Source organism: Salvelinus fontinalis, chromosome 9, assembly GCF_029448725.1.
Source record: "Salvelinus fontinalis isolate EN_2023a chromosome 9, ASM2944872v1, whole genome shotgun sequence".
NCBI classification, from domain to species: Eukaryota; Metazoa; Chordata; class Actinopteri; order Salmoniformes; family Salmonidae; genus Salvelinus; species Salvelinus fontinalis.
This window is the reverse complement of record NC_074673.1, coordinates 41430993-41458843: the sequence shown is the minus strand read 5'-3', so window position 1 is coordinate 41458843 and position 27851 is coordinate 41430993. Positions and strand designations below refer to the sequence as shown.

The 27851-nt window shown below is 44.2% G+C and overlaps 1 protein-coding gene across 2 annotated transcripts in view; it reads left to right on the top strand.

The window, feature by feature from the left end:
• jph3b (junctophilin 3b) overlaps positions 1 to 27851 on the top strand; it is a 57542-nt gene that overhangs the window by 22973 nt on the left and 6718 nt on the right. For both annotated transcript variants that reach the window (XM_055934463.1, XM_055934462.1), the window contains exons 2-3: positions 276 to 1077; positions 23548 to 23672. In XM_055934463.1, coding sequence (XP_055790438.1) covers positions 276 to 1077; positions 23548 to 23672 — 927 coding nt within the window. The remainder of the gene's footprint in view (positions 1 to 275; positions 1078 to 23547; positions 23673 to 27851) is intronic.

Sequence of the window (27851 nt, the reverse complement as noted above, 5' to 3'; positions counted from 1 at the left end):
AAGGGGATAATATCATTGCTCTCTGCCCAGGAGTTCAGCCCTACAGCTGACCTGTTACTGGTGGTCTGGTGTCTCAATGCTAACAATGTGATACAACAAGGTCTCACTGTGAGGGTGAACAAACATGACCCCCCCAGACACCTTAGGCCCATACCTCTCTCACTAGTGTTGTGGGTGTCCTTGAAATATATGAAAATTAATTATGTATTGATATTGATATGCTGTTATATCATAGTGGCATGCATTGTAACATTTGTCTCTGTGTCTTTCTGCAGGTACGTACCAAGGCCAGTGGGTGGGGGGGATGCGGCATGGATACGGCATGCGGCAGAGTGTGCCATACGGCATGGCAGCCGTCATACGCTCTCCGCTGCGTACCTCCATAAACTCCTTGCGCTCGGAGCACAGTAACGGGACGGCTCTGCTCACGGACCGGGCCGGCGTGGGGAGTGTGGGCGGGACAGGCTCCACCGGCAGTCCGGCAGTGTCGCGGGGGGGCTTCGTGCTCACTGCACACAGCGAGGCAGAGCTGCTGAAGGGCAAGAAAAAGGGTCTGTTCCGAGGTCGCTCCATCCTCAGCGGACTCAAACTGAGGAAGTCAGAGTCCAAGAGCTCCCTGGCCAGCCAGCGCTCCAAGCAGAGCTCGTTCCGCAGTGAGGCGGGCATGAGCACGGTCAGCTCGGTCAACTCTGACATCAACTCCACCATCAGCCTGGGAGAGGGCGAAGCCGAGCTGGCCATCGCCGAGGACGACGTGGACGCCACGGCAACAGAGACCTACTGCGGCGAGTGGAAGAACGACAAGCGCACGGGCTGTGGGGTGAGCCGGCGCTCGGACGGCCTGCACTATAAGGGTGAGTGGGTGGGAAACAAGCGGCACGGATACGGCTGCACCACCTTCCCTGACGGGACCAAGGAGGAGGGCAAGTACAAGCAGAACGTCCTGGTGAGCGGCAAAAGGAAGAACCTAATCCCCCTCCGAGCCAGTAAGATCAGAGAGAAGGTGGACCGGGCTGTGGACGCGGCCGAAAAGGCTGCGGACATCGCCAATCAGAAGGCTGAGATCGCCATGTCCAGGTAAGACCCAGCAGCAGGTCCATGTATAGGCCTTAAGCCTAATTTACACCTTCCACTTCCACGCTGTCCTCTAGGTCAACTCAAATTAAATTATCCAATTCATACATCCAGTCCCTAAATCTCTGCGTCCACAGAACACTTTTCAAGGGAGTTGCCCTGATGAGGATGTGGACAACTGTGTGGAAAGGGGCGGACTTAAGTGGAAGGTGTAAATGAGGCCTCACTAGTAGGCTTTATTAGGAGCAGGTCCATGTGTAGGCCTTACTACAGCAGTCTGTGTTTATATTTCAAGTTTTATTTGTCACATGCACAAGTACAGTGAAATGCTTAACTTGCAAGCTCTTCCCAACAGTACAGTACTCAATATCAAGATAGTATAGCAACACAAAAAGAAATAGGAAATAAGAGAGGAAGAACCACATTTACAATGTGCAGGGATACTCGAGTAGCTGAGGTAGATACAAGTAACTGCCAAAATAATGAAAATACTTGAGTAAATGAGGGATAAAAAGTTTATTGAAATTAGATGCTTCCACACAGGTGTGGTTCCTGAGTTAATTAAGCATCATGCTTAGGATCATGTATAAAAATGCTGGGAAGGGCATTATTTTGGTCATTATTCTGCTACCATGACAATGCCACCAATTACAGGGCTCGAGTGGTCACTGAATGGTTTGATGAGGATGACAATTATTTAAACCATATGCCATGGCCGTCTCAGTCACCAGGTCTCAACCGAATTGAACACTTATGGGAGATTCTAAAATGCCGCCTGAAACAGCGCTTTCCCCCGCCATCAACAAAGCACAAAATGATGGAATTTCTCGTGGAAGAATGGTTTCGCACCCCTCCGATAGAGTTCCAGACACACTGTTCTGGCTCGTGGTGGCCCAACACCCTAAAACACTTTACATAGTTTTCTTAAATTGAGCAGTTACCTGTATGTACATGTAGGCAGGGATTAGGAGAAAGTGACTAGTAGCTGGAGAAATAATAATTATAGTGAACAATATGGCAGGAGGATAAGCAGTGGGTGGGTGTGTGCGTGGTGCTGAGTGTGTGTGTGTGTGTGTGTGTGTGAGTGTATGTGTGTGGGTGTTAGTGTGAGTATGTGAGTCTGCAACAGTGTCAGTGTAGGTGTGTGTGAGTGGGTAGCTATCGTCTATCTGTTTAAAAATCCCATTGCTTGGGGTTAGAAGCTGTCTCAGAGCCTGTTGGTCCGGGACCTGATACTCTGGTACCGCCTGCCAGACGGAAGCAGAGAGAACAGTCTATGGCAGGGGTGGCTGGAGTCTTTGGCAATTTTTCTGGCCTTCCTCAGACACCGCTTGTTGTGTATGTCCTGAATGGCTGGGAGCTCGCCACCAGTGATGTGCTGAGCCGTCTGCACCCCCCTCTGTAGGGCCTTGCAGTTGCCATACCAGGCAGTGATGTAGCCAGTCAAGATGCTCTCAATGGTGCTTCTGTAGAAGTTTTTAAGGGTTTAAGGGTCCATGCCAAATCTCTTCAGCCTCCTGAGGGCAAGAGGCGCTGTCCATGTTAAGTTATCAGTGATGAGGACGCCCTCATCCCGTCAATGTGGATAGGGGTGTGCACCCCCACCCCCCGCCCCCACCCTTTGTTTTCCACGATCAGTTCCTTGGTCTTGCTGACGTTGAGGTGGAGATGTAGTCCTGGCACCACATCAGGCCTACTACCGTTGTGTCGTCATCAAACGTGATGATGGAGTTGGAGCCGTGCATGGCCACACGGTCGTGGGTGAACAGGGAGTACAGGACAGGACTAAGTACACACCCCTCGGGGGACCCGTGTTGAGGGTCAGCGTGTTGGATGTGTTGTTGCCTACCCTCACCATCTGTGGGCAGCCCATCAAGAAGTCCAGGACCCAGTTGCAGTGGGAGGTGTTCAGTCCCAGGATCCTGAGATTGGTGACGAGCTTGGAGAGGACTATGGTGCGGGTTGAACACTGAGCTGTAGTCAATTAACAGCATTCTCACATACACACAGCATACACACAGCATTCTCAGGAGGCTGGTAGAGGGTCAGCTTTGGGTTAAGCTGGATGGAGAGCTTATAGTATCTCCAAATAGCATTTACTAGGGCTTAGTTTGTGGATGTATCCCCTAATGGATGAAGACTGGCTTTCACTTTCTGATTGGACTGACGAAATACACAGAACAAAAATATAAAATGTAAAGTGTTGCTCCCATGTTGCATGAGCTTAAATAAAAGATCCCACAAATGTTCCAAATTTTGTGCACAAATTTGTTTACATCCCTGTTAGTGAGCATTTCTCCTTTGCCAAGATAATCCATCCAGAAGCTGAATAAACAGCATGATCATTACACAGGTGCACCTTGTTTTGATGGAGCATGCAAAAGGCAAGATGACTGCAGGAATGTTCACCAGACCTGTTGCCAGAGAATTAAATGTTAATTTCTCAACCATAAGCCGCCTCCAACATTGTTTTAGAGAATTTGGCAGTATGTTTGTTGATGTCAACATTGTGAACAGAGTGCCCCATGGTGGCGGTGGGGTTATGGTATGGGCATGCATAAGTTACGGACAACGAACACAATTGCATTTTATCGATGGCAATTTGAATGCAGAGTTACCGTGACGAGATCCTGAGGCCCATTGTCGTGCCATTCATTCGCCTCCATCAAAAGATCTGTACGCAATTCTTAGAAGCTGAAAATGTCCCAGTTCTGCATACTCACCAGTCACCCATTGAGCGTGTTTGTGATACTCTGGATCGACATGTACGACAACGTGTTCCATGTAGGCCTGGCCTACTCCTGGAAGGATGTGTTGGGCCATGTAGGCCCGGCATATTCCTAGAGGGATGTGTTGGGCCATGGAGGCCTGGCCTACTCCTGGAGGGATGTGTTGGGCCATGGAGGCCTGGCCTTCTCCTAGAGGGATGTGTGGGCCATGGAGGCCTGGCCTATTCCTAGAGGGATGTGTTTGGCCATGGAGGCCTGGCCTACTCCTGGAGGGATGTGTTGGGCCATGGAGGCCTACTCCTAGAGGGATGTGTGGGCCATGGAGGCCTGGCCTATTCCTAGAGGGATGTGTTGGGCCATGGAGGCCTGGCCTACTCCTGGAGGGGTGTGTGGGCCATGGAGGCCTGGCCTACTCCTGGAGGGGGGTGTTGGGCCATGGAGGCCTACTCCTAGAGGGATGTGTGGGCCATGGAGGCCTGGCCTATTCCTAGAGGGATGTGTTGGGCCATGGAGGCCTGGCCTACTCCTGGAGGGATGTGTGGGCCATGGAGGCCTGGCCTACTCCTAGAGGGATGTGTGGGCCATGGAGGCCTGGCCTATTCCTGGAGGGATGTGTTGGGCCATGGAGGCCTGGCCTACTCCTAGAGGGATGTGTTGGGCCATGGAGGCCTACTCCTAGAGGGATGTGTGGGCCATGGAGGCCTGGCCTATTCCTAGAGGGATGTGTTGGGCCATGGAGGCCTGGCCTACTCCTGGAGGGGTGTGTGGGCCATGGAGGCCTGGCCTACTCCTGGAGGGGGGTGTTGGGCCATGGAGGCCTACTCCTAGAGGGATGTGTGGGCCATGGAGGCCTGGCCTATTCCTAGAGGGATGTGTTGGGCCATGGAGGCCTGGCCTACTCCTGGAGGGATGTGTGGGCCATGGAGGCCTGGCCTACTCCTAGAGGGATGTGTGGGCCATGGAGGCCTGGCCTATTCCTGGAGGGATGTGTTGGGCCATGGAGGCCTGGCCTACTCCTAGAGGGATGTGTGGGCCATGGAGGCCTGGCCTACTCCTGGAGGGATGTGTGGGCCATGGAGGCCTGGCCTACTCCTAGAGGGATGTGTGGGCCATGGAGGCCTGGCCTACTCCTGGAGGGGTGTGTGGGCCATGGAGGCCTGGCCTATTCCTAGAGGGATGTGTTGGGCCATGGAGGCCTGGCCTACTCCTGGAGGGATGTGTGGGCCATGGAGGCCTGGCCTATTCCTAGAGGGATGTGTTGGGCCATGGAGGCCTGGCCTACTCCTGGAGGGGTGTGTGGGCCATGGAGGCCTGGCCTACTCCTGGAGGGGGGTGTGGGCCATGGAGGCCTGGCCTACTCCTGGAGGGATGTGTGGGCCATGGAGGCCTGGCCTACTCCTAGAGGGATGTGTGGGCCATGGAGGCCTGGCCTTCTCCTAGAGGGATGTGTGGGCCATGGAGGCCTGGCCTTCTCCTAGAGGGATGTGTGGGCCATGGAGGCCTGGCCTTCTCCTAGAGGGATGTGTGGGCCATGGAGGCCTGGCCTTCTCCTAGAGGGATGTGTTGGGCCATGGAGGCCTGGCCTTCTCCTAGAGGGATGTGTGGGCCATGGAGGCCTGGCCTTCTCCTAGAGGGATGTGTGGGCCATGGCGGCCTGGCCTTCTCCTAGAGGGATGTGTGGGCCATGGAGGCCTGGCCTTCTCCTAGAGGGATGTGTGGGCCATGGAGGCCTGTCCTACTCCTGGAGTGATGTGTTGGCCATGGAGGCCTTGCCTACTCCTGGAGGGATGTGTTGGGCCATGGAGGCCTACTCCTAGAGGGATATGTGGGCCATGGAGGCCTGGCCTACTCCTAGAGGGATGTGTTGGGCCATGGAGGCCTGGCCTACTCCTGGAGGGATGTTCTAGAAAGGCGTTATGAGAGGAAGAGAGAGAGAAAGCAAGCGAGAGCGAGAGAGAAGAGGGAGGGAGCAATTTCCGCATTATGCCAACAGTGTTGGCGGACAGCCGGAAAGAGACCAGGAAGGCTGAACTGGAGGCTGGCCCACGCACGCACGCACACACACACACACACACACACAATTTGCAGCTAACAAATGTTCAAACACCCATGCTTACAACATTCATACCCAGCGCACTCTTCCAAGAGCTCCAAAGTCTTAAAGGGCAATTCTACCACTTTTGTGTTTTCGTGTCTGTGTTTGTACACATACTTACAGTGCCTTCAGAAAGTATTCATACCCCTTGACTTTTTCACATTTTGTTGTGTGTCCGGATAAAAAATGTATTTAATAAATTTTGAATTTAGGCTGTAATACAATAAAATGTGGAATAAGTCAAGGGGTATAAATACTTTCCGAAGACACTGTACATGCAAGGGTATGCATTTGCTATATTTGGTCCCTCTCTAAAACTAAAATCCTATTTAAGCTCATCAAACTCTTCCGGAGACATTCACCACAGCTAAGTATCTACGTAAAGCACACTGACTACAGCTAAGTATCTACGTAAAGCACACTGACTACAGCTAAGTATCTACGTAAGGAACACTGACTACAGCTAAGTATCTACGTAAGGAACACTGACTACAGCTAAGTATCTACGTAAGGCACACTGACTACAGCTAAGTATCTACGTAAGGCACACTTACTACAGCTAAGTATCTACGTAAGGAACACTGACTACAGCTAAGTATCTACGTAAGGCACACTGACTACAGCTAAGTATCTACGTAAGGAACACTTACTACAGCTAAGTATCTACGTAAGGCACACTGACTACAGCTAAGTATCTACGTAAAGCACACTGACTACAGCTAAGTATCTACGTAAGGCACACTTACTACAGCTAAGTATCTACGTAAGGCACACTGACTACAGCTAAGTATCTACGTAAAGCACACTGACTACAGCTAAGTATCTACGTAAGGCACACTTACTACAGCTAAGTATCTACGTAAGGCACACTTACTACAGCTAAGTATCTACGTAAGGCACACTGACTACAGCTAAGTATCTACGTAAAGCACACTGACTACAGCTAAGTATCTACATAAGGCACACTGACTACAGCTAAGTATCTACGTAAAGCACACTGACTACAGCTAAGTATCTACGTAAAGCACACTGACTACAGCTAAGTATCTCCGTAAAGCACACTGACTACAGCTAAGTATCTACGTAAGGCACACTGACTACAGCTAAGTATCTACGTAAAGCACACTGACTACAGCTAAGTATCTACGTAAGGAACACTGACTACAGCTAAGTATCTACGTAAAGCACACTGACTACAGCTAAGTATCTACGTAAGGCACACTGACTACAGCTAAGTATCTACGTAAAGCACACTGACTACAGCTAAGTATCTACGTAAAGCACACTGACTACAGCTAAGTATCTACGTAAGGAACACTGACTACAGCTAAGTATCTACGTAAGGAACACTGACTACAGCTAAGTATCTACGTAAGGCACACTGACTACAGCTAAGTATCTACGTAAGGCACACTTACTACAGCTAAGTATCTACGTAAGGAACACTGACTACAGCTAAGTATCTACGTAAGGCACACTGACTACAGCTAAGTATCTACGTAAGGAACACTTACTACAGCTAAGTATCTACGTAAGGCACACTGACTACAGCTAAGTATCTACGTAAAGCACACTGACTACAGCTAAGTATCTACGTAAGGCACACTTACTACAGCTAAGTATCTACGTAAGGCACACTGACTACAGCTAAGTATCTACGTAAAGCACACTGACTACAGCTAAGTATCTACGTAAGGCACACTTACTACAGCTAAGTATCTACGTAAGGCACACTTACTACAGCTAAGTATCTACGTAAGGCACACTGACTACAGCTAAGTATCTACGTAAAGCACACTGACTACAGCTAAGTATCTACATAAGGCACACTGACTACAGCTAAGTATCTACGTAAAGCACACTGACTACAGCTAAGTATCTACGTAAAGCACACTGACTACAGCTAAGTATCTCCGTAAAGCACACTGACTACAGCTAAGTATCTACGTAAGGCACACTGACTACAGCTAAGTATCTACGTAAAGCACACTGACTACAGCTAAGTATCTACGTAAGGAACACTGACTACAGCTAAGTATCTACGTAAAGCACACTGACTACAGCTAAGTATCTACGTAAGGCACACTGACTACAGCTAAGTATCTACGTAAAGCACACTGACTACAGCTAAGTATCTACGTAAAGCACACTGACTACAGCTAAGTATCTACGTAAGGAACACTGACTACAGCTAAGTATCTACGTAAAGCACACTGACTACAGCTAAGTATCTACGTAAAGCACACTGACTACAGCTAAGTATCTACGTAAGGAACACTGACTACAGCTAAGTATCTACGTAAAGCACACTGACTACAGCTAAGTATCTACGTAAGGAACACTGACTACAGCTAAGTATCTACGTAAGGAACACTGACTACAGCTAAGTATCTACGTAAAGCACACTGACTACAGCTAAGTAGCTACGTAAAGCACACTGACTACAGCTAAGTATCTACGTAAAGCACACTGACTACAGCTAAGTATCTACGTAAAGCACACTGACTACAGCTAAGTATCTACGTAAGGCACACTGACTACAGCTAAGTATCTACGTAAGGAACACTGACTACAGCTAAGTATCTACGTAAGGAACACTGACTACAGCTAAGTATCTACGTAAAGTACACTGACTACAGCTAAGTATCTACGTAAGGAACACTGACTACAGCTAAGTATCTACGTAAGGAACACTGACTACAGCTAAGTATCTACGTAAAGCACACTGACTACAGCTAAGTATCTACGTAAGGCACACTGACTACAGCTAAGTATCTACATAAGGAACACTGACTACAGCTAAGTATCTACATAAGGAACACTGACTACAGCTAAGTATCTACCTACGTAAGGCACACTGACTACAGCTAAGTATCTACATAAGGAACACTGACTACAGCTAAGTATCTACGTAAGGCACAATGACTACAGCTAAGTATCTACGTAAAGCACACTGACTACAGCTAAGTATCTACGTAAAGCACACTGACTACAGCTAAGTATCTACGTAAAGCACACTGACTACAGCTAAGTATCTACGTAAGGAACACTGACTACAGCTAAGTATCTACGTAAAGCACACTGACTACAGCTAAGTATCTACGTAAAGCACACTGACTACAGCTAAGTATCTACGTAAAGCACACTGACTACAGCTAAGTATCTACGTAAAGCACACTGACTCCAGCTAAGTATCTACGTAAAGCACACTGACTACAGTTAAGTATCTACGTAAAGCACACTGACTACAGCTAAGTATCTACGTAAGGCACACTGACTACAGCTAAGTATCTACGTAAGGAACACTGACTACAGCTAAGTATCTACGTAAAGCACACTGACTACAGCTAAGTATCTACGTAAAGCACACTGACTACAGCTAAGTATCTACGTAAGGAACACTGACTACAGCTAAGTATCTACGTAAAGCACACTGACTACAGCTAAGTATCTACGTAAGGCACACTGACTACAGCTAAGTATCTACGTAAGGAACACTGACTACAGCTAAGTATCTACGTAAGGAACACTGACTACAGCTAAGTATCTACGTAAAGTACACTGACTACAGCTAAGTATCTACGTAAGGAACACTGACTACAGCTAAGTATCTACGTAAGGAACACTGACTACAGCTAAGTATCTACGTAAAGCACACTGACTACAGCTAAGTATCTACGTAAGGCACACTGACTACAGCTAAGTATCTACATAAGGAACACTGACTACAGCTAAGTATCTACATAAGGAACACTGACTACAGCTAAGTATCTACCTACGTAAGGCACACTGACTACAGCTAAGTATCTACATAAGGAACACTGACTACAGCTAAGTATCTACGTAAGGCACAATGACTACAGCTAAGTATCTACGTAAAGCACACTGACTACAGCTAAGTATCTACGTAAAGCACACTGACTACAGCTAAGTATCTACGTAAAGCACACTGACTACAGCTAAGTATCTACGTAAAGCACACTGACTACAGCTAAGTATCTACGTAAAGCACACTGACTCCAGCTAAGTATCTACGTAAAGCACACTGACTACAGTTAAGTATCCACGTAAAGCACACTGACTACAGCTAAGTATCTACGTAAGGCACACTGACTACAGCTAAGTATCTACGTAAGGAACACTGACTACAGCTAAGTATCTACGTAAAGCACACTGACTACAGCTAAGTATCTACGTAAAGCACACTGACTACAGCTAAGTATCTACGTAAGGAACACTGACTACAGCTAAGTATCTACGTAAAGCACACTGACTACAGCTAAGTATCTACGTAAAGTACACTGACTACAGCTAAGTATCTACATAAGGCACACTGACTACAGCTAAATATCTACGTAAAGCACACTGACTACAGCTAAGTATCTACGTAAGGAACACTGACTACAGCTAAGTATCTACGTAAAGCACACTGACTACAGCTAAGTATCTACGTAAAGCACACTGACTCCAGCTAAGTATCTACGTAAAGCACACTGACTACAGCTAAGTATCTACGTAAAGCACACTGACTACAGCTAAGTATCTACGTAAAGCACACTGACTACAGCTAAGTATCTACGTAAGGAACACTGACTACAGCTAAGTATCTACGTAAGGAACACTGACTACAGCTAAGTATCTACGTAAGGAACACTGACTACAGCTAAGTATCTACGTAAGGAACACTGACTACAGCTAAGTATCTACGTAAGGAACACTGACTACAGCTAAGTATCTACGTAAGGAACACTGACTACAGCTAAGTATCTACGTAAGGAACACTGACTACAGCTAAGTATCTACGTAAGGAACACTGACTACAGCTAAGTATCTGCACAGGGCACACACTAAGTACGTATCTACAGTGCATTTGGTAAGTTTTCAGACCCCTTGACTTTTTCCACATTTTGTTACGTTACAGCCTTATTCTTAAATGGCATCCCCACAGCATGATGCTGCCACCACCATGCTTCACTGTAGGGATGGTGCCAGGTTTCTTCCAGACGTGACGCTTAGCATTCAGGCCAAAGAGTTCATTCTTGGTTTCATCACAACAGAGATTCTTATTTCTCATGGTCTGAGAGTCCTTTAGGTGCCTTTTGGCAAACTCCAAGCGGACTGTCATGTGTCTTTTACCGAGGAGGGGCTTCCGTCTGGCCACTCTACCATACAGGCCTGATTGGTGGAGTGCTGCAGAGATGGTTGTCCTTCTGGAAGGTTCTCCCATCTCCACAGAGGAACTCTAGAGTGACCATTGTGTTCTTGGTCACCTCCCTGACCAAGGCCCTTCTCCCCCAATTGCTCAGTTTGGCCGGGCGGCCAGCTCTATGAAGAGTCTTGGTGGTTCCAAACTTCTTCTGTTTAAGAATGATGGAGGCCACTGTGTTCTTGGGGAACTTCAATGCTGCATAATCTTTTTGGTGTCCTTCCCCAGATCTGTGCCTCGACACATTCCTGTCTTGGAGCTCTACGGACAATTCCTTCGACCTTATGGCTTGGTTTTTGCTCTGACATGCACTGTCAACTGTGGGACCTTATATAGACAGGTGTTTGCCTTTCCAAATCATGTCCAATCAATTGAATTTACCACAGGTGGACTCCAAGTTGTAGAAACATCTCAAGGATGATCAATGGAAACAGGATGTACCTGAGCTCAATTTCGAGTCTCATAGTAAAGGGTCTGAATACTTATGTAAATAAGGTATTTCTGTTTCTTATTTTTTTTATACAGTTCCAGTCAAAGGTTTGGACACACCTCATTCAATGTTTTTTCTTTATTTGTACAATTTTCTACATAGTAGAATAATTAAAACATCAAACTATGAAATAAGACATATGGCATTCTCCCAACCAGCTTCATGAGGTAGTCACCTGGAATGCATTTCAATTAACAGGTGTGCCTTGTTAAAAGTTAATTTGTGGAATGTCTTTCCTTCTTAATGTGTTTGAGCCAATCAGTTGTGTTGTGACAAGGTAGGGGTGGTATACAGAAGATAGCCCTATATGGTAAAATACCAAATCCATATTAAGGTAAAGAACAGCTCAAATAAGCAAAGAGAAACGACAGTCCATCATTATTTTAAGACATTAAGGTTCAGTAAAAATGGAAAATTTCAAGAACATTTAAAGTTTTTTCAAGTGCAGTTACAAAAACCATCAAGCGCTATGATGAAACTGTTTCTCATGAGGACCGTCACAGGAAAGGAAGACCCAGAGTTACCTCGGCTGCAGAGGATAAGTTCATTAGAGTTATCAGCCTCAGAAATTGCAGCACAAATAAATGCTTCACAGAGTTCAAGTAACAGACACATCTCAACATCAACTGTTCAGAGGAGACTGTGTGAATCAGGCTTCATGGTCGAATTGCTGCAAAGAAACCACTACTAAAGGACACCAATAATAAGAAGAGACTTGCTTGGGCCAAGAAACACGAGCAATGGAAATTAGACCGGTGGAAATCTGTCCTTTGGTCTGAGTCCAAATGTGAGATTTTTGGTTCCAACCACGGTGTCTTTGTTAGGCGTAGAGTATGTGAACGGATGATCTCTGCATGTGTGGCACACTTAACCAGCATGGCTACCACAGCATTCTGCAGCGATACGCCATCCCATCTGGTTTGCGCTTAGTGGGACTACCATTTGTTTTTCAACAGGACAATGACCCAACAGGACAATGACCCAACACACCTCCAGGCTGTGTAAGGGCTATTTGACCAAGAAGGAGAGTGCTGGAGTGCTGCATCAGATGACCTGGCCTCGACAATCACCCGACCTCAACCAATTGAGATAGTTTGGGATAAGTTGGACCGCAGAAAAGCAACCAACAAGGGCTCAGCATATATGGGAACTTCTTAAAGACTGTCAGAAAAGCATTCCAGGTGAAGCTGGTTGAGAGAATGCCAAGAGTGTGCAAAGCTGTCATCAAGGCAAAGGATGGCTGCTTTGAAGAATCTAAAATCTAAAATATATTTTGATTTGTTTAACACTTTTTTGCTTACTACATGATTCCATATGTGATATTTCATAGATTTGATGTCTTCACTATTATTCTACAATGTAGAAAATAGTAAAAAAGAAAGAGAAAATAATGAGTAGATGTGTCCAAAGGTATGACTGGTACTGTAACCTTTCGCTTTGTCATTATGGATTAATGTGTGTAGATTGAGAAGTAAAAATATTGATTTAATCAATTTTAGAATAAGGCTGTAACGTAACAAAATGTGGAAAAAGTCAACGGGTCAGAATACTTTACAAATGCACTGTAGGTCCTCGCTACAGCAGGAGATGGCAACCCATGTCAGCTGACTCAGTGTGGCACTGTTGTAGAATGGAGTTAGAGGAGAGGAGAAGAACTGGGGTAAAATAATGAGGTCAGAGCTGTATGAAGGTTCAGTAGGAACCCCAAATAAGACCCATACAGCCCAGCATTTTTTGTGCAGTTGTCTGGGGGAAGGACAGAGAAGTGTTTTTATTTTGTATACAGGAACAATACTTTGCAGCTGTGCTAAAATACAGTAAGGAGAACGTCAGTAGCATATGTCTGTCTGTCTGTGAGAAGAGAGGACAGGGGACCTCAGTCATTCCTATGCTAAACATTGGAATTGCCTCGAGAGCAGTTCTCTGGTGCATGCAGTACTCAGGCTAACCCAGATATTATGAGGGAAGGTATTTTCCTTGTAGAACACCAAGACAAAAGTTACTGTAAGAGGCACTAATGCATAGTCAAAGAATAATATAGACAACATATTTTGGACAACAACAAACTCTCTCTCACACACACACAAACAAACACTCTCAAACAGGGGCAAAGGGAGACCAAAGTAACAGTATACAGAAACAGATGTTTGTGAGATGTGTTAAATAAGCTTATCAGAGTCCCTGTGTCATGTAGGTCATGTTTAAAACAGAATCCTGTCCTCCACACATGTGCTGCTGATGAGGCACTGATAACGGAAACAAGCATGAATCATCTCTGGCTCCGCTCAAGTCCATCTTGATGCAACTTATTAAAAAGAGGCAGCTTACTTGTGTCATCCTGAGGATTAGTGAGACTCTTTGTGTTCCAAATGGCACCAATTTCACCATAGGGCTCTGGTGAAACGTAATGCACTATATAGGGAATAGGGTGCCATTTGGGATGGAGCCTCTCACGCCAAGCCGTGTCTTCACTATGCCTTAGTCAGGCCATTCTAGGTTATTAAAGATTGTAAGCATGGCCCCTTTTACAGTAACATAAGGTTAGCAGCTTTTCTCAAGACAAATCCACTGAGTGTAAAAAAGATTATGAACACCTGCTCTTTCCATGACCAAGTGAATCCAGGTGAAAGCTATGATGTGAAAATCCACTTCAATCAGTGTAGATTAAGGGGAGGAGACAGGTTAAAGAAGGAATTTTAAGCCTTGAGACAATTGAGACTTGGATTGTATATGTCTGCCATTCAGAGGGTGAATGGGCAAGAGAAAATATTTAAATGCCCTTGAACGGGGTATGGTAATAGATACCAGGCGTAAGGCTGTTACGGTGACCTTATTATCGCCACACCGGTGGTCACGAGTCATGACGGCAGTCAAATTCCATGTGACCGTTTAGTCACGGTAATTAGGCTTTTCCAAACTCTGATGCTTCTGATGGTCATTAGTAGCCTACCAAACTTGCTTACTGCCTGGTACTCAGCACTCTATTGTCCAGTGGAGGCTGTTAAGGGGGAAAACGGCTCATAATAATGTCCAGAACGGCGCAAATGCATCAAACACCTGGAAACCATGTGTTTGATGTATTTGATACCATTCCACTTATTCCGCTCCAGTCATTACCACGAGCCCGTTCTCCCCAATTTAGGTTCCACCAACCTCCTGTGCTATTGTCCTTCTAATCACTCTGACATCAATGCAAGTGTAATCCAAAATCTAATAAAACACTTCATGAGAGCCCATCTTGTTGGCTGATGAAAAGTAAATGTGGACAGTTCTTCCAATATCTTCAATATGCGCCTCGGAATTGGATAAGGACGCGCACAGTTGCATCCCCAATGTGTCTGTCTTCACTTGTAGCCTGTGAGAAAGACCCGATCATGTGACAGAAAGCCATGTGAGTGAGAGGTGCTTCGGCATGCAGCCGGGAAATTCAAGGCATTATCAAGTTCTTGTCAAATTGTGAATAAGAGACTGATGAAGTGTGTACAACCTGCGCAAAAAAACAAAGCAGAGCTCATGCCTTTCATGTGACTTTTTTCAAATCTGAGTCACATCATGCGAACTTAGAATGTATTGAAAATCTAAACATATAGCCCAACATTTATATCACAACTTACATAAATAACTAAATTAAGCATAGGAATTCCTGTTTCTTTGTTAACTGCTCAACACAGAATAGCCGCATGTGCGCACTTCCTCAAATCGTTTGGAGAAAAAATCCTTTCTATTTTATTCAGCCATGTTCAATTCTATTCTTCATACTATAAAATAATATAAAATAATGCCACGGAATTCTAAGCAAATCTTGTCTGCTTAATGAACTAGTGTAGCCCACAGCCATATGGCATAGTCACATCAGGGCCTAAACTCAGATTATGCTATTCTGTTCTTCTGAAATAGACTACATTTTCTTCATATCATGTTTCTTTAGACCTGTCTAAAATAAATAATGGATTTATTGTGAAGGTGTAGGCTATATTAAATGGATTTATTAGACTTTTTAAAATGTAGATGTTCCAAAGGTCTGCATCAGTGGCTTGTAGGCTGTGCAGGGAAGCCAGGAGATGCTAAATGTGTTTCTGTTAATTACCATGAGACCGGCAGTTATTTGCTTGACAATCACTGTCTGACAAAATCTCATGAGCCACCACTGCCCTAGCCAGGCGCACCGGTTTGTGTCAAGAACCACAACACTGCTGCGTTTTTCACGCTCAACAGTTTCCCGGGTATATCAAGAATGGTCCACCACCCGAAGGACATCCAGCCAACTTGACACAACTGTGGGAAGCATTGGAGTCAGCATGGGGAAGGTGTTCTTAATGTTTTGTACACTTAGTGTATATTCAGTGTGAATACATGTGTTAGATAGATAAAGGTGTGAGAGGAAGTTAGCTCTCTGAACGTGTGCTAGAGGGGAGGTGTTGCAAGGTGAGTGCAGTTTGCGTGAGAAAACGTGTCTGTGTTTGCATGAGAAAGAGGGTTCAAGAAGTATAGAGACAGTGTGCACAAATTAGTGTCAGAGTCATAGAGGGGTGGAATAACTTATTTGAGTGTGTGTATGCATACGTGTGTGTGTGCGTGCGAAGATGTTGTATTAACAGAGTGTAGGCAGGAAGGCCTTTGTGTGTCTGATGTCATGGAACGATTAGTGTCTCTGTGAAATCAGAAGTGGTGTTCTTACTGCTGCGACTTGGTGGGATATACAGTGCATTCGGAATGTATGCAGAAAGAAAATGCGCTGCGTCAACCTCTGTCTTTAATCTAACTTTTAATGGATGATGCGATGGAAGCCATTAAATCATTCTGAATTGATTTCGACATCCCAGAAAAGACAGGAGAAAGTTCCATTATGTTCAGCAAGTAAAGCATCGTGATCTGTGATTACCACTGCAAGCTCCTTGTAGTTGCCCTTGTTAGCAGAACTTTCCCTCTCGTCATTTCCTCTAAAAGCCAATTCTTGCATTCCCAAAAACGCAGTGGTGTTGATAAGCTGCTTGAGAACATCATCCCTGTTTCTTCTTACTTTCTCGTTGTGTTGCGCAGTTTGAATACTCAGACCTTCGTCATGATCAATGCGGCTGCTTCCCAGAAGCTTGAATCTGATGTTGGCATTTATATGCTCCTTGTTTTTGTTTTGCCGATTAGCTGAACGATCTATGTTCTTCAGGTCACTGTACCAATCTTTCACCCAAGGCTCAGACTTTCCAGAAAGCAGGGAAGGCCAGCGATACAGGCGGCTTGATGAAACCAGCTATACATCTGATACCAATTGGTATTAAATGCCCTCACCTTTTCATCCCTCTTCATGAAACTAATCTCAGGCAGAGTCACGTGTCCCTCTCTGGCCTCTAGGTCACCAGGCTGCTCATCAGGGCACACACCTGTCACCAGCGTTACGCACATAATGACACTCACCTGGACTCCATCACCTCCTTGATTACCTGCCCTTTATATGTCACTCCCTTTGGTTCCTTCCCCAGTCGTCATTGTTGCTGTTTCTGTTCCAGTGTCATGTCTGTGCGTTGTTTGTGGTTCTTGTTTTGTATTTAGATGTGTTTATTTATTAAAACACTCCCTCGCTGAACTTGCTTCCCGACTCTCAGTGCACATGGTTACACAGAGGTCGACCCTCGGTTTTAATTCACACCTTTTCTGTGTACCCCTGAGAATGAAAGGGGTTCTTCAACAAAAAGTCAACAACGTTTGTAGTAGTGTTGGTGGTGAAAACTGCACACTCGAGCTGGTAGCTACTGCTACTTGCTACTGAAGTTAGCAAGGCAAATTTAAATAAATTGCACTTACTGGACACAAAAGTAAAGTTCTAAAACCAAGAAAACTATTTATAATCTACCTCCACCGTCTCCTGTAATTTTAAGAAACGAATATGAATTGAATAATATCCCAAAAATGCTCAACTATCACTTTTCAATCTCTATCCAATAATTTTCCCAACTCACCAAGCTTCTCAACACATAGAACCCCCCCATAATGATCTGTGGCACAACCCCAATACAACATACTAGGTTCCTTCTCTGATCCTAATCCTATGATTGGATGGACAACATGTTAGTTCATACTGCATAAGCTTTGATTGGTTGGAGGTCGTCCTCTGGAAGTGGTCATAATTACCATGTAGAGTACCAGTCAAAAGTTTGGACACACCTATTCATTCAAGGGTTTTGCTTTATTTAGACTATTTTAACATTGTAGAATAATAGTAAAGACATCAAAGTATGAAATAACACATATGGAATCATGTAGTATCCAAAAAAGTGTTAAACAAATCAAAATATACTTTATATTTGTAACGTATACGCTGGGAGTTGGAAAGCAAGTGCAGTTAAATAATAAACGGAACATAGAACGATACAAGAACCACGAGTAGCGTATAGACATGAAACACATAGTCAATACGTCCTGTAGAATGGACCTAAGGAAGTGACAGATATAGGGGAGGTAATCAGTGAAGTGATGGAGTCCAGGTGTGTCTCAGGATGTGACACAGGTACGCGTAATGATGGTTGCCAGGGCCAGTGGTTAGTAAACCGGTGATGTCGAACGCTGGAGGGGAGGAGCGGGAGTAGACGTGACAATATTTTTGATTCTTCAAAGTAGCCACCCTTTGCCTTGATGACAGCTTTTCACACTCTTAGCATTCTCTCAACCAGCTTCAACTGGAATGCTTTTCCAACATTCTTGAAGCAGTTCCCACATATGCTGAGAATTTGTTGGCTGCTTTTCCTTCACTCTGCGGTCCAACTCATCTCAAACCATCTCAATTGGGTTGAGGTCAGGTGATTGTGGAGGCCAGGTCATCTGATGCAGCACTCCATCACTCTCCTTCTTGGTCAAATAGCCCTTACACAGCCTGGAGGTGTGTTGGTTCATTGTCTTGATGAAAAACAAATGATAGTCCCACTAAGCGCAAACCAGATGGGATGGCTTATCGCTGCAGAATGTTGTGGTAGGCATGCTGGTTAAGTGCGTCATGAATTCTAAATAAATCACTGACAGTGTAACCAGCAAAGCACCCCCACACCATCACACCTCCTCCATGCTTCACGGTGGGAACCACACACTACTCAGCATCTCACAAAGGCACAGGGGTTGGAACCAGAAATCTCACATTTGGACTCATCAGACCAAAGGACATATTTCCACCGGTCTAATGTTCATTGCTCATGTTTCTTGGCCCAAGCAAGTCTCTTCTTCTTATTGGTGTCCTTTCGTAGTGGTTTCTATGCAGCAATTCGACAATGAAGGCCTGATTCACGCAGTCTCCTCTGAACAGTTGTGTCTGTTACTTGAACTCTGAAGCATTTATTTGGGATTCAGTTTCTGAGGCTGATAACTCTAATGAACTTATCCTCTGCAGCAGAGGTAGCTCTGGGTCTTCCTTTCCTGTGACGGTCCTCATGAGAGCCAGTTTCATCATAGCGCTTGATGGTTTTTCCGACTGCACTTGAAGAATCTTTCAAAGTTCTTGAAATGTTCCGTATTGACCTTCATGTCTTGAAGTAGTGATGTCGTTTCTCTTTGCTTATTTGAGCTGTTCTTGCCATAATATGGACTTGGTATTTTACCAAATAGGGCTATCTTCTGTATACCACCCCTACCTTGTCACAACACAACTGATTGGCTCAAACGCATTAAGAAGGAAAGAAATTCCACAAATTAACTTTTAACAAGGCACACCTGTTAATGGAAATGCATTCCAGGTGACTACCTCATGAAGCTGGTTGAGAGAATGCCAAGGGTGTGCAAAGCTGTCATCAAGGCAAAGGGTGCTGTTGAAGTTACTATAGACATTCATTACAAAACAGTTTGTTTTAATCAATTATTTGGTGACATATGAATATATTTAGTATAGTTTTATGAAAAATGTATAACTTTTTTAGTGTTTCACTATTTTTATTTATATGAAATTTCACTGAGGAGGATGGTCCTCCACTTCCTCCTCTGAGGAGCCTCCACTGGTAAAGAGAGATCCTTGATGAAAACCTGCTCCGGAGCGCTCAGGACCTCAGAATGGGGCTAAGGTTCACCTTCAAACAGGACAATGACCCTAAGCACACGCCAAGACAATGGAGGAGTGGCTTCGTGGACAAGTCTCTGAATGTTCTTGAGTGGCCCAGCCAGAGCCCGGATTTGAACCTGATTGAACATCTCTGGAGAGACCTGAAAATAGCTGTGCAGTGACGCTCCCCATCCAACCTGACAGAGCTTGAGAGGATCTGTAGAGAAGACTGGGAGAAACTCCCCAAATACAGGTGTGCCAAGCTCGTCGCGTCATACCCAAGAAGACTCGAGGCTGTAATCACTGCCAAAGGTGCTTCAACAAACTACTGAGTAAAGGGTCGGAATACTTATGTAAATATGATATTTGTTTAAATATTTTTTTAAATAAATGTGCAAACATGTCTAAAAACCTGTTTTTGCTTTGTTGTTAAGTGATATTGTGTGTAGATTGATGAGGGGAAAGAACTATTGAATCATTTTTAGAATAAGGCTGTAATGAAACAAAATGTGGAAAAAGTAAAGGGGTCTGAATACTTTCCGAATGACCTGTAAATAGACAGAAAATATGTACACCTCAACCCAGTACCACAGTAAATATAGATCCGATCCATATTTGCCTTACACGCCATCCCTACAGAGAGAGAGAGAGAGAGGGGGGGGGGAGAGAGAATCTCTATCAATTCCCAGCTTTTGTGCATTTACTAATGACATAAAGCTGGGAATTATTCTGGGTGAAGGAGTAACTGCAAATATTACTGCCAGGTATGAATATGATTGCCCTAGCCTGAGGGACATCCCATGACCATTAATTCCCTAAAGTATGTACATTGTATATAACTTACAAGTAATACATAATGTAACCATCATCCGTGTACATTTTGTTATTTATTAGCCATTCTTTCTTTTTCTTTTTATAATCGTAGTTTTCTTTAATTAAATGTATCGAACGACGATTACACAATACAACAGCAGTAGTGTTGTACCTGTATACATGATTATATGTACTATTATTATTATTACTAGTGAAATTAACTGTAACCTAATTGCATTGTATTTACTGAAATACTGTACCACTATACTGCTTTGGCAATATCTACAAATTGTATTTCATGCCAATAAAGCAATCTGAATTCGAATTTCAGAATTTTTATTTGAATTCTGTTTGTGTTCACCAACACAGGACAGCAACCCAATTATACCCAACCAAATCAAAAAGATAATTACTTGACACATTGGAAAGAATTTACCACAAAACAGAGCAAACTAGAATGCTATTTGGCCCTAAACAGAGAGTACACAGTGGCAGGTTACCATACCACTTTGACTGACCCAAAATTAAGGAAATCTTACAGACGCAGTGAGCATAGCCTTCCTATTGAGAAAGGCCACCGAAGGCAGACCTGGCTCTCAAGACTAGACAGGCTATGTGCACACTGCTCACAAAATTAGGTGGAAACCTCCTGCCAAATGTATGACCATATTAGAGACACATATTTCCTTCTGATTACACAGACCCACAAAGAATTTGAAAACAAATCCAATTTTGATAAACTCCCATATCTGTTGGGTGAAATACCACAGTGTGACATCACAGCAGCAAGATGTGTGACCTGTTGCTACAAGAAAAGGGTAAACAGTGAAGAACAAATACTACTGTAAATACAATTTATATTTATGTTTATTTATTTTCCCTTTCGTACTTTAACTATTTGCACATCATTACAACACTGTATATATACATAATATGACATTTGAAATGTCTTTATACTTTTGGAACTTTTCTAAGTGTAATGTTTACTGTTAATTTGTATTGTTTTATTTCACTTTTGTTTATTATCTATTTCTAAACATATGTTTCCCATGCCAATAAAGCCCTTACATTGACATTGAAATTGAAATTGAATTGAGAGAGCGATGATCACTGCATTATGTCTGAATCATGAAACTCTAAATGAACTCATGCAGTGCTCTGGGGCACAGTAACACTGAATGGAAGATTCCTATCCTCCCTCGCGCTGCCTACCTTCCCTTTCTCTCTCATTCTCTCTCTTTCGCTCTCTCTTCCTTTCTCTCTCATTCTCTCTCTTTCGCTCTCTCTTCCTTTCTCTCTCTTTCGCTCTCTCTTCCTTTCTCTCTCATTCTCTCTCTTTCGCTCTCTCTCCCTTTCTCTCTCATTCTCTCTCTTTCGCTCTCTCTCCCTTTCTCTCTCTTCTCTCTCTTTCGCTCTCTCTCCCTTTCTCTCTCATTCTCTCTCTTTCGCTCTCTCTCCCTTTCTCTCTCATTCTCTCTCTTTCGCTCTCTCTCCCTTTCTCTCTCATTCTCTCTCTTTCGCTCTCTCTTCCTTTCTCTCTCATTCTCTCTCTTTCGCTCTCTCCCTTTCTCTCTCATTCTCTCTCTTTCGCTCTCTCTCCCTTTCTCTCTCATTCTCTCTCTTTCGCTCTCTCTCCCTTTCTCTCTCATTCTCTCTCTTTCGCTCTCTCTCCCTTTCTCTCTCATTCTCTCTCTTTCGCTCTCTCTCCCTTTCTCTCTCATTCTCTCTCTTTCGCTCTCTCTCCCTTTCTCTCTCATTCTCTCTCTTTCGCTCTCTCTCCCTTTCTCTCTCATTCTCTCTCTTTCGCTCTCTCTCCCTTTCTCTCTCATTCTCTCTCTTTCGCTCTCTCTCCCTTTCTCTCTCATTCTCTCTCTTTCGCTCTCTCTCCCTTTCTCTCTCATTCTCTCTCTTTCGCTCTCTCTCCCTTTCTCTCTCATTCTCTCTCTTTCGCTCTCTCTTCCTTTCTCTCAATATTTCGTTCCTGCAGTTGCTAGGACAACGGTCCAGGAGAGGGCTAGTTCCCAGTGTAGAGCAGGAAATGGAGCTCTATCTCACCTCAGCTGCCTCCTCACCCCCATCCTGACCACACCCCTCTCCAACACCCACTAATGTGTCCCTACCAAACACACCAAGCCAGCCAACACTTTCGACACATGGCTAACTAAACCTAATAAACAGAAAAATGTACAGACTATTAGTCACGCTATAACTCATACAATATCTCTCTCGCTCACACACATACACAGACACACACAGTGCTGCGAGTTCTCTGATATGTCCGGCATGGCTCTATTGCCAGGGTGAAGAGAGCCAGAAGCAAAAAGAAACAGAGGCAAAAAAAAATCAATAACCATCGACATGCAATACTGCACCAAGACAGTTCCTGCACAAACAAGGAGGAGAGAGGGAAATAGAAAAAGAACGAGACTGAATAGAGGGTGTGGAGAGAGAGACACAGAGACAGAGAGAGAGACACAAAGAGAGAGAGACAGAGAGAGAGACAGAGAGAGAGACACAAAGAGAGAGAGACTAGGAAGAGTGGTAAAAGCAAAACGACTTTGTCGGCATTATGTCATGCGAGCTTAAACAGAACTATCCATTTGAAGGGATTGTTAAGTGCACATTATCAACAGGCCTCTATTCTTTTATAAGACCACAGTAGCATGACAGAGAAAGATGAAAGCCTGGGGCTGTCTGTCTGTCATCATATGTACTGTACAGTCAGTAGGCTACCTCACCAGACTACAGAGAGGAATCTGAGGCTAACGTGGGATTGAAGGTAGGTAAAGAATATGACAGAGATCAATGAGAGAGCAGCCAGATGAAAACAGAGGAGACAGTGATTATGGCTGGGATACAGGGTGGACTCATTGTTTCTGCAGGTGCATTATTTATTAGGCTATCCCAGCTGGCCAGCCTCTTACTACTTAGAGGGCCTGACCTCAGAGTGGCTCTTAGGAAAAGGGAAATTGGCCATCTATTATATTTTAAGCACAACAAAAAAGCTGTACTTTCCAATGCACTTACAGTACAATCACAGTCAGTCATATCAACATGCCCCGTTTAGTTGCTGTCTGGAATTTATTTCGATTTTTTATTAATATTATTATTACCCCCCCCCCCCAGGACGGCCCATGCACGGGGGAAGGCAGAGGCGGCCATTGGAGCCAGCCAGAAGGCCCAGGAGGAGTGTCGCCTCGCCAGGGTCACCGCCAAAGGGTTCTCCCCCTCCTTCCAGCACCGCGAAAACGGTGAGTGTGCCCACCACTCACTGCCGTGATCACCATCCCCATGGCAACCATCAATACAATACACCAGAAGCACCAGTTTTGAAGACACACAGTCGTCTATTTATAACCACAAATGCCAATGCACTAATGCTATTAGTCTATTTGACACTTACAGTGTGTCACTTTATGTTATCAACTCGAAATGCTGAGAGAAAATACTGTATCAAAGGGAGGCAACCACCTCATTGTCACATATGTCTCCTGAACATGTAACTAATGGAGAGAGGAACATGTAACTAATGGAGAGAGGAACACGTAACTAATGGAAAGAGGAACATGTAACTAATGGAGAGAAACATGTAACTAATGGAGAGAGGAACACGTAACTAATGGAGAGAAACACGTAACTAATGGAGAGAAAAATGTAACTAATGGAGAGAGGCACATGTAACTAATGGAGATGAACATGTAACTAATGAAGAGAGGAACATGTAACTAATGGAGAGAGGAACATGTAACTAATGGAGAGAAACATGTAACTAATGGAGAGAGGAACATGTAACTAATGGAGAGAGGAACATGTAACTAATGGAGAGAGGAACATGTAACTAATGGAGAGAGCAACATGTAACTAATGGAGAGAGGAACATGTAACTAATGGAGAGAGGAACATGTAACAATGGAGAGGAACTTGTAAATAATGGAGAGGAACATGTAACTAATGGAAAGGAACATGTAACTAATGGAGAGGACCATGTAACTAATGGAGAGAGGAACATGTAACTAATGGAGAGAGCAACATGTAACTAATGGAGAGAGGAACATGTAACTAATGGAGAGAGGAACATGTAACAATGGAGAGGAACTTGTAAATAATGGAGAGGAACATGTAACTAATGGAAAGGAACATGTAACTAATGGAGAGGACCATGTAACTAATGGAGAGAGGAACATGTAACTAATGGAGAGAGGAACATGTAACTAATGAAGAGAGGAACATGTAACTAATGGAGATGAACATGTAACTAATGGAAAGAGGAACATGTAACTAATGGAGAGAGGAACATGTAACTAATGGAGAGAGCAACATGTAACTAATGGAGAGAGGAACATGTAACTAATGGAGAGAGGAACATGTAACTAATGGAGAGAGGAACATGTAACAATGGAGAGGAACTTGTAAATAATGGAGAGGAACATGTAACTAATGGAAAGGAACATGTAACTAATGGAGAGGACCATGTAACTAATGGAGAGAGGAACATGTAACTAATGGAGAGAGGAACATGTAACTAATGGAGAGGAACATGTAAATAATGGAGAGGAACATGTAACTAATGGAGAGGAACATGTAAATAATGGAAAGGAACATGTAACTAATGGAGAGAGGAACATGTAACTAATGGAGAGAGGAACATGTAAATAATGGAGAGGAACATGTAACTAATGGAGAGGAACATGTAACTAATGGAGAGAGGAACATGTTACTAATGGAAAGAGGAACATGTAACTAATGGAGAGAGGAACATGTTACTAATGGAGAGAGGAACATGTTACTAATGGAAAGAGGAACATGTAACTAATGGAGAGAGGAACATGTTACTAATGGAGAGAGGAACATGTAACTAATGGAGAGAGGAACATGTAATTAATGGAGAGAGGAACATGTAACTAATGGAGAGAGGAACATGTAACTAATGGAGAGAGGAACATGTAACTAATGGAGAGAGGAACATGTAACTAATGGAGAGAGCAACATGTAACTAATGGAGAGAGGAACATGTAACAATGGAGAGGAACTTGTAAATAATGGAGAGGAACATGTAACTAATGGAGAGGAACATGTAACTAATGGAGAGAGGAACATGTAACTAATGGAGAGAGGACCATGTAACTAATGGAGAGAGGACCATGTAACTAATGGAGAGAGGACCATGTAACTAATGGAGAGAGGAACATGTAACTAATGGAGAGGAACATGTAAATAATGGAGAGGAACATGTAACTAATGGAGAGGAACATGTAACTAATGGAGAGGAACATGTAACTAATGGAGAGGAACATGTAACTAATGGAGAGAGGATCATGTAACTAATGGAGATAGGAACATGTAACTAATAGAGAGGACCATGTAACTAATGGAGATAGATAGGAGAGAATGACAAAGTTAATCAGGTGTCAGTGTCAGGCGTGTGATTGCTGTAGAGTATGTGCTCGTGCCCAATGGGACCGGTTACCCACAGTGCAGTGCAGGCCATGAGTGATGGAGGGAGCAACAGGAAGCTGGAGGGAGGTCAACAATGACCTTTCCAACAAGCCCATGCAAGGCAGGCTGACTGACACACACACACACACACAAACACACACACAAACATACACACACACTTCCTGACATATACTGTCCCGAGCATGTTTTTTTTGTCCACGTACCTGACGATACCTTGATAGCTGTTTTTAATGTCATGACATTATAAAGAATCACAGTCACAGATTCCCTATAAGGCTGGGTTTATCCTCAGAGCCATGGCAGCAGATTGTCCTAACCGCTCTTTGAAAAATTGTTCATTTCAACAAGCTGCTACGGGCGAATAAAACGTAAGGTTACTATACTGCCTAACCCCGGTTCACTGATATTATGAGGGAGATATCACAAGAGGGATTCACCAGAATCTCAGAAGCTCGAAGAACCAATCACGCACGTCTGTCGGAGACAGGTTGAGTGGCAAAAAGTGACAGTAGGTGTACTCTGCGCCACAGAATAATCCCAACGTATAGTCTGTGTAAGTGACGGGAGCAAATGCCGTTCTGATCAAGACGTGGAAATTCTGAAGGGAGGGTCAAAAGTGTCTCAGAGAGAGAAACACTGTCAGCAATTCAAGGTAATTTATGTGAACAATGCAGAGTTGTGGGTTCCACACTCCATTTATTGGCTTCCCCTCGTGACCTACGCCCCAGCCTGTGAGTGAGGAGTGTGTCGTCATCACTTTCCTCGTTGCCACTACCTCAGGGGAGTGCCAGGAGCGAAGATTGAGGGGCTCTTCCAGTGACAGAGAGCCAAGAGACATGCTTAAATATGGCGGCGGATGAGATGGCTGCTGTTTTATGTGTTTTTTCGCGTTATTTGAAACTTATTTTGTGCATAATGTTTCTGCTACCGTCTCTTATGACCGAAAAGAGCTTCTGGATATCAGGACAGCGATTACTCACCTCATACTGGACAAAGATTTTTTCTTTAACGAGTTAGACGCAAAGGTTTTACTTCAGACACCTGACAAGGCCTAAATCCCTGTCATTCGCATGAAGAAGATACAGAGATATCGGGGACGTAAGTCGGGGTGCCTTGTAAGGATCCGATTGCGAGTGAGTAACCCGCCTCTACCATCAGTCTTATTAGCCAACGTGCAATCATTGGATATTAAAATGGATGAGCTCCGATCAAGACTATCCTACCAACGGGACATTTAAAAACTGTAATATCTTATGTTTCACTGAGTCGTGGCTGAATGACGACATGGATAACATACAACTGGCTGGGTTTTCAGTCCATCGGCAAGATAGAACAGCTGCCTCCGGTAAGACAAGGGGTGGCGGTCTGTGTCTATTTGTCAATGACAGCAGGTGCACAAAATCTAATATTAAGGAAGTCTCGCCTGAGAGTTTTCATCTATATTTTTCATAGCTGTCTATTTAACACCACAAACCGATGTTGGCACTAAGACCACACTCAACAAGCTGTATAAGGCCATAAGCAAACAAGAAAATGCTCATCCAGAGGTGGGGCTCATGTTTGATGTTCATGTTTGAAACTTTTCAGAGGGGTTCCTCTAAGAAACTTTTCAGAGGGGTTCCTCTAAGAACCCTTTCAGAGGGGTTCCTCTAAGAACCCTTTCAGAGGGGTTCCTCAAGGAACCTTTTTGAATTTAAAAGGTTCTCCCACAGTGGCAATCGTTTTGAACCCCAAAAGGTTCTTCAGGGTTCCTTTTCTTCTATGAGTGTACTGTGATGTGTTGCAGAAGATAAAGATTGTGTAAGTGCTGTGACTGTCTGGGTGCAGATGTCTAGAAGACAAGGTAAGGTAGGCAATGCAGAGAAAGAGAGAGGTCATTAGAGTAACTGAGTAGAATGCTTCACCAGCTCCGATCTCACTTTGGTTCTGCTGACTTGAAAAGAGGCAGAGTCTAGTCTACAGACAGAACAAGG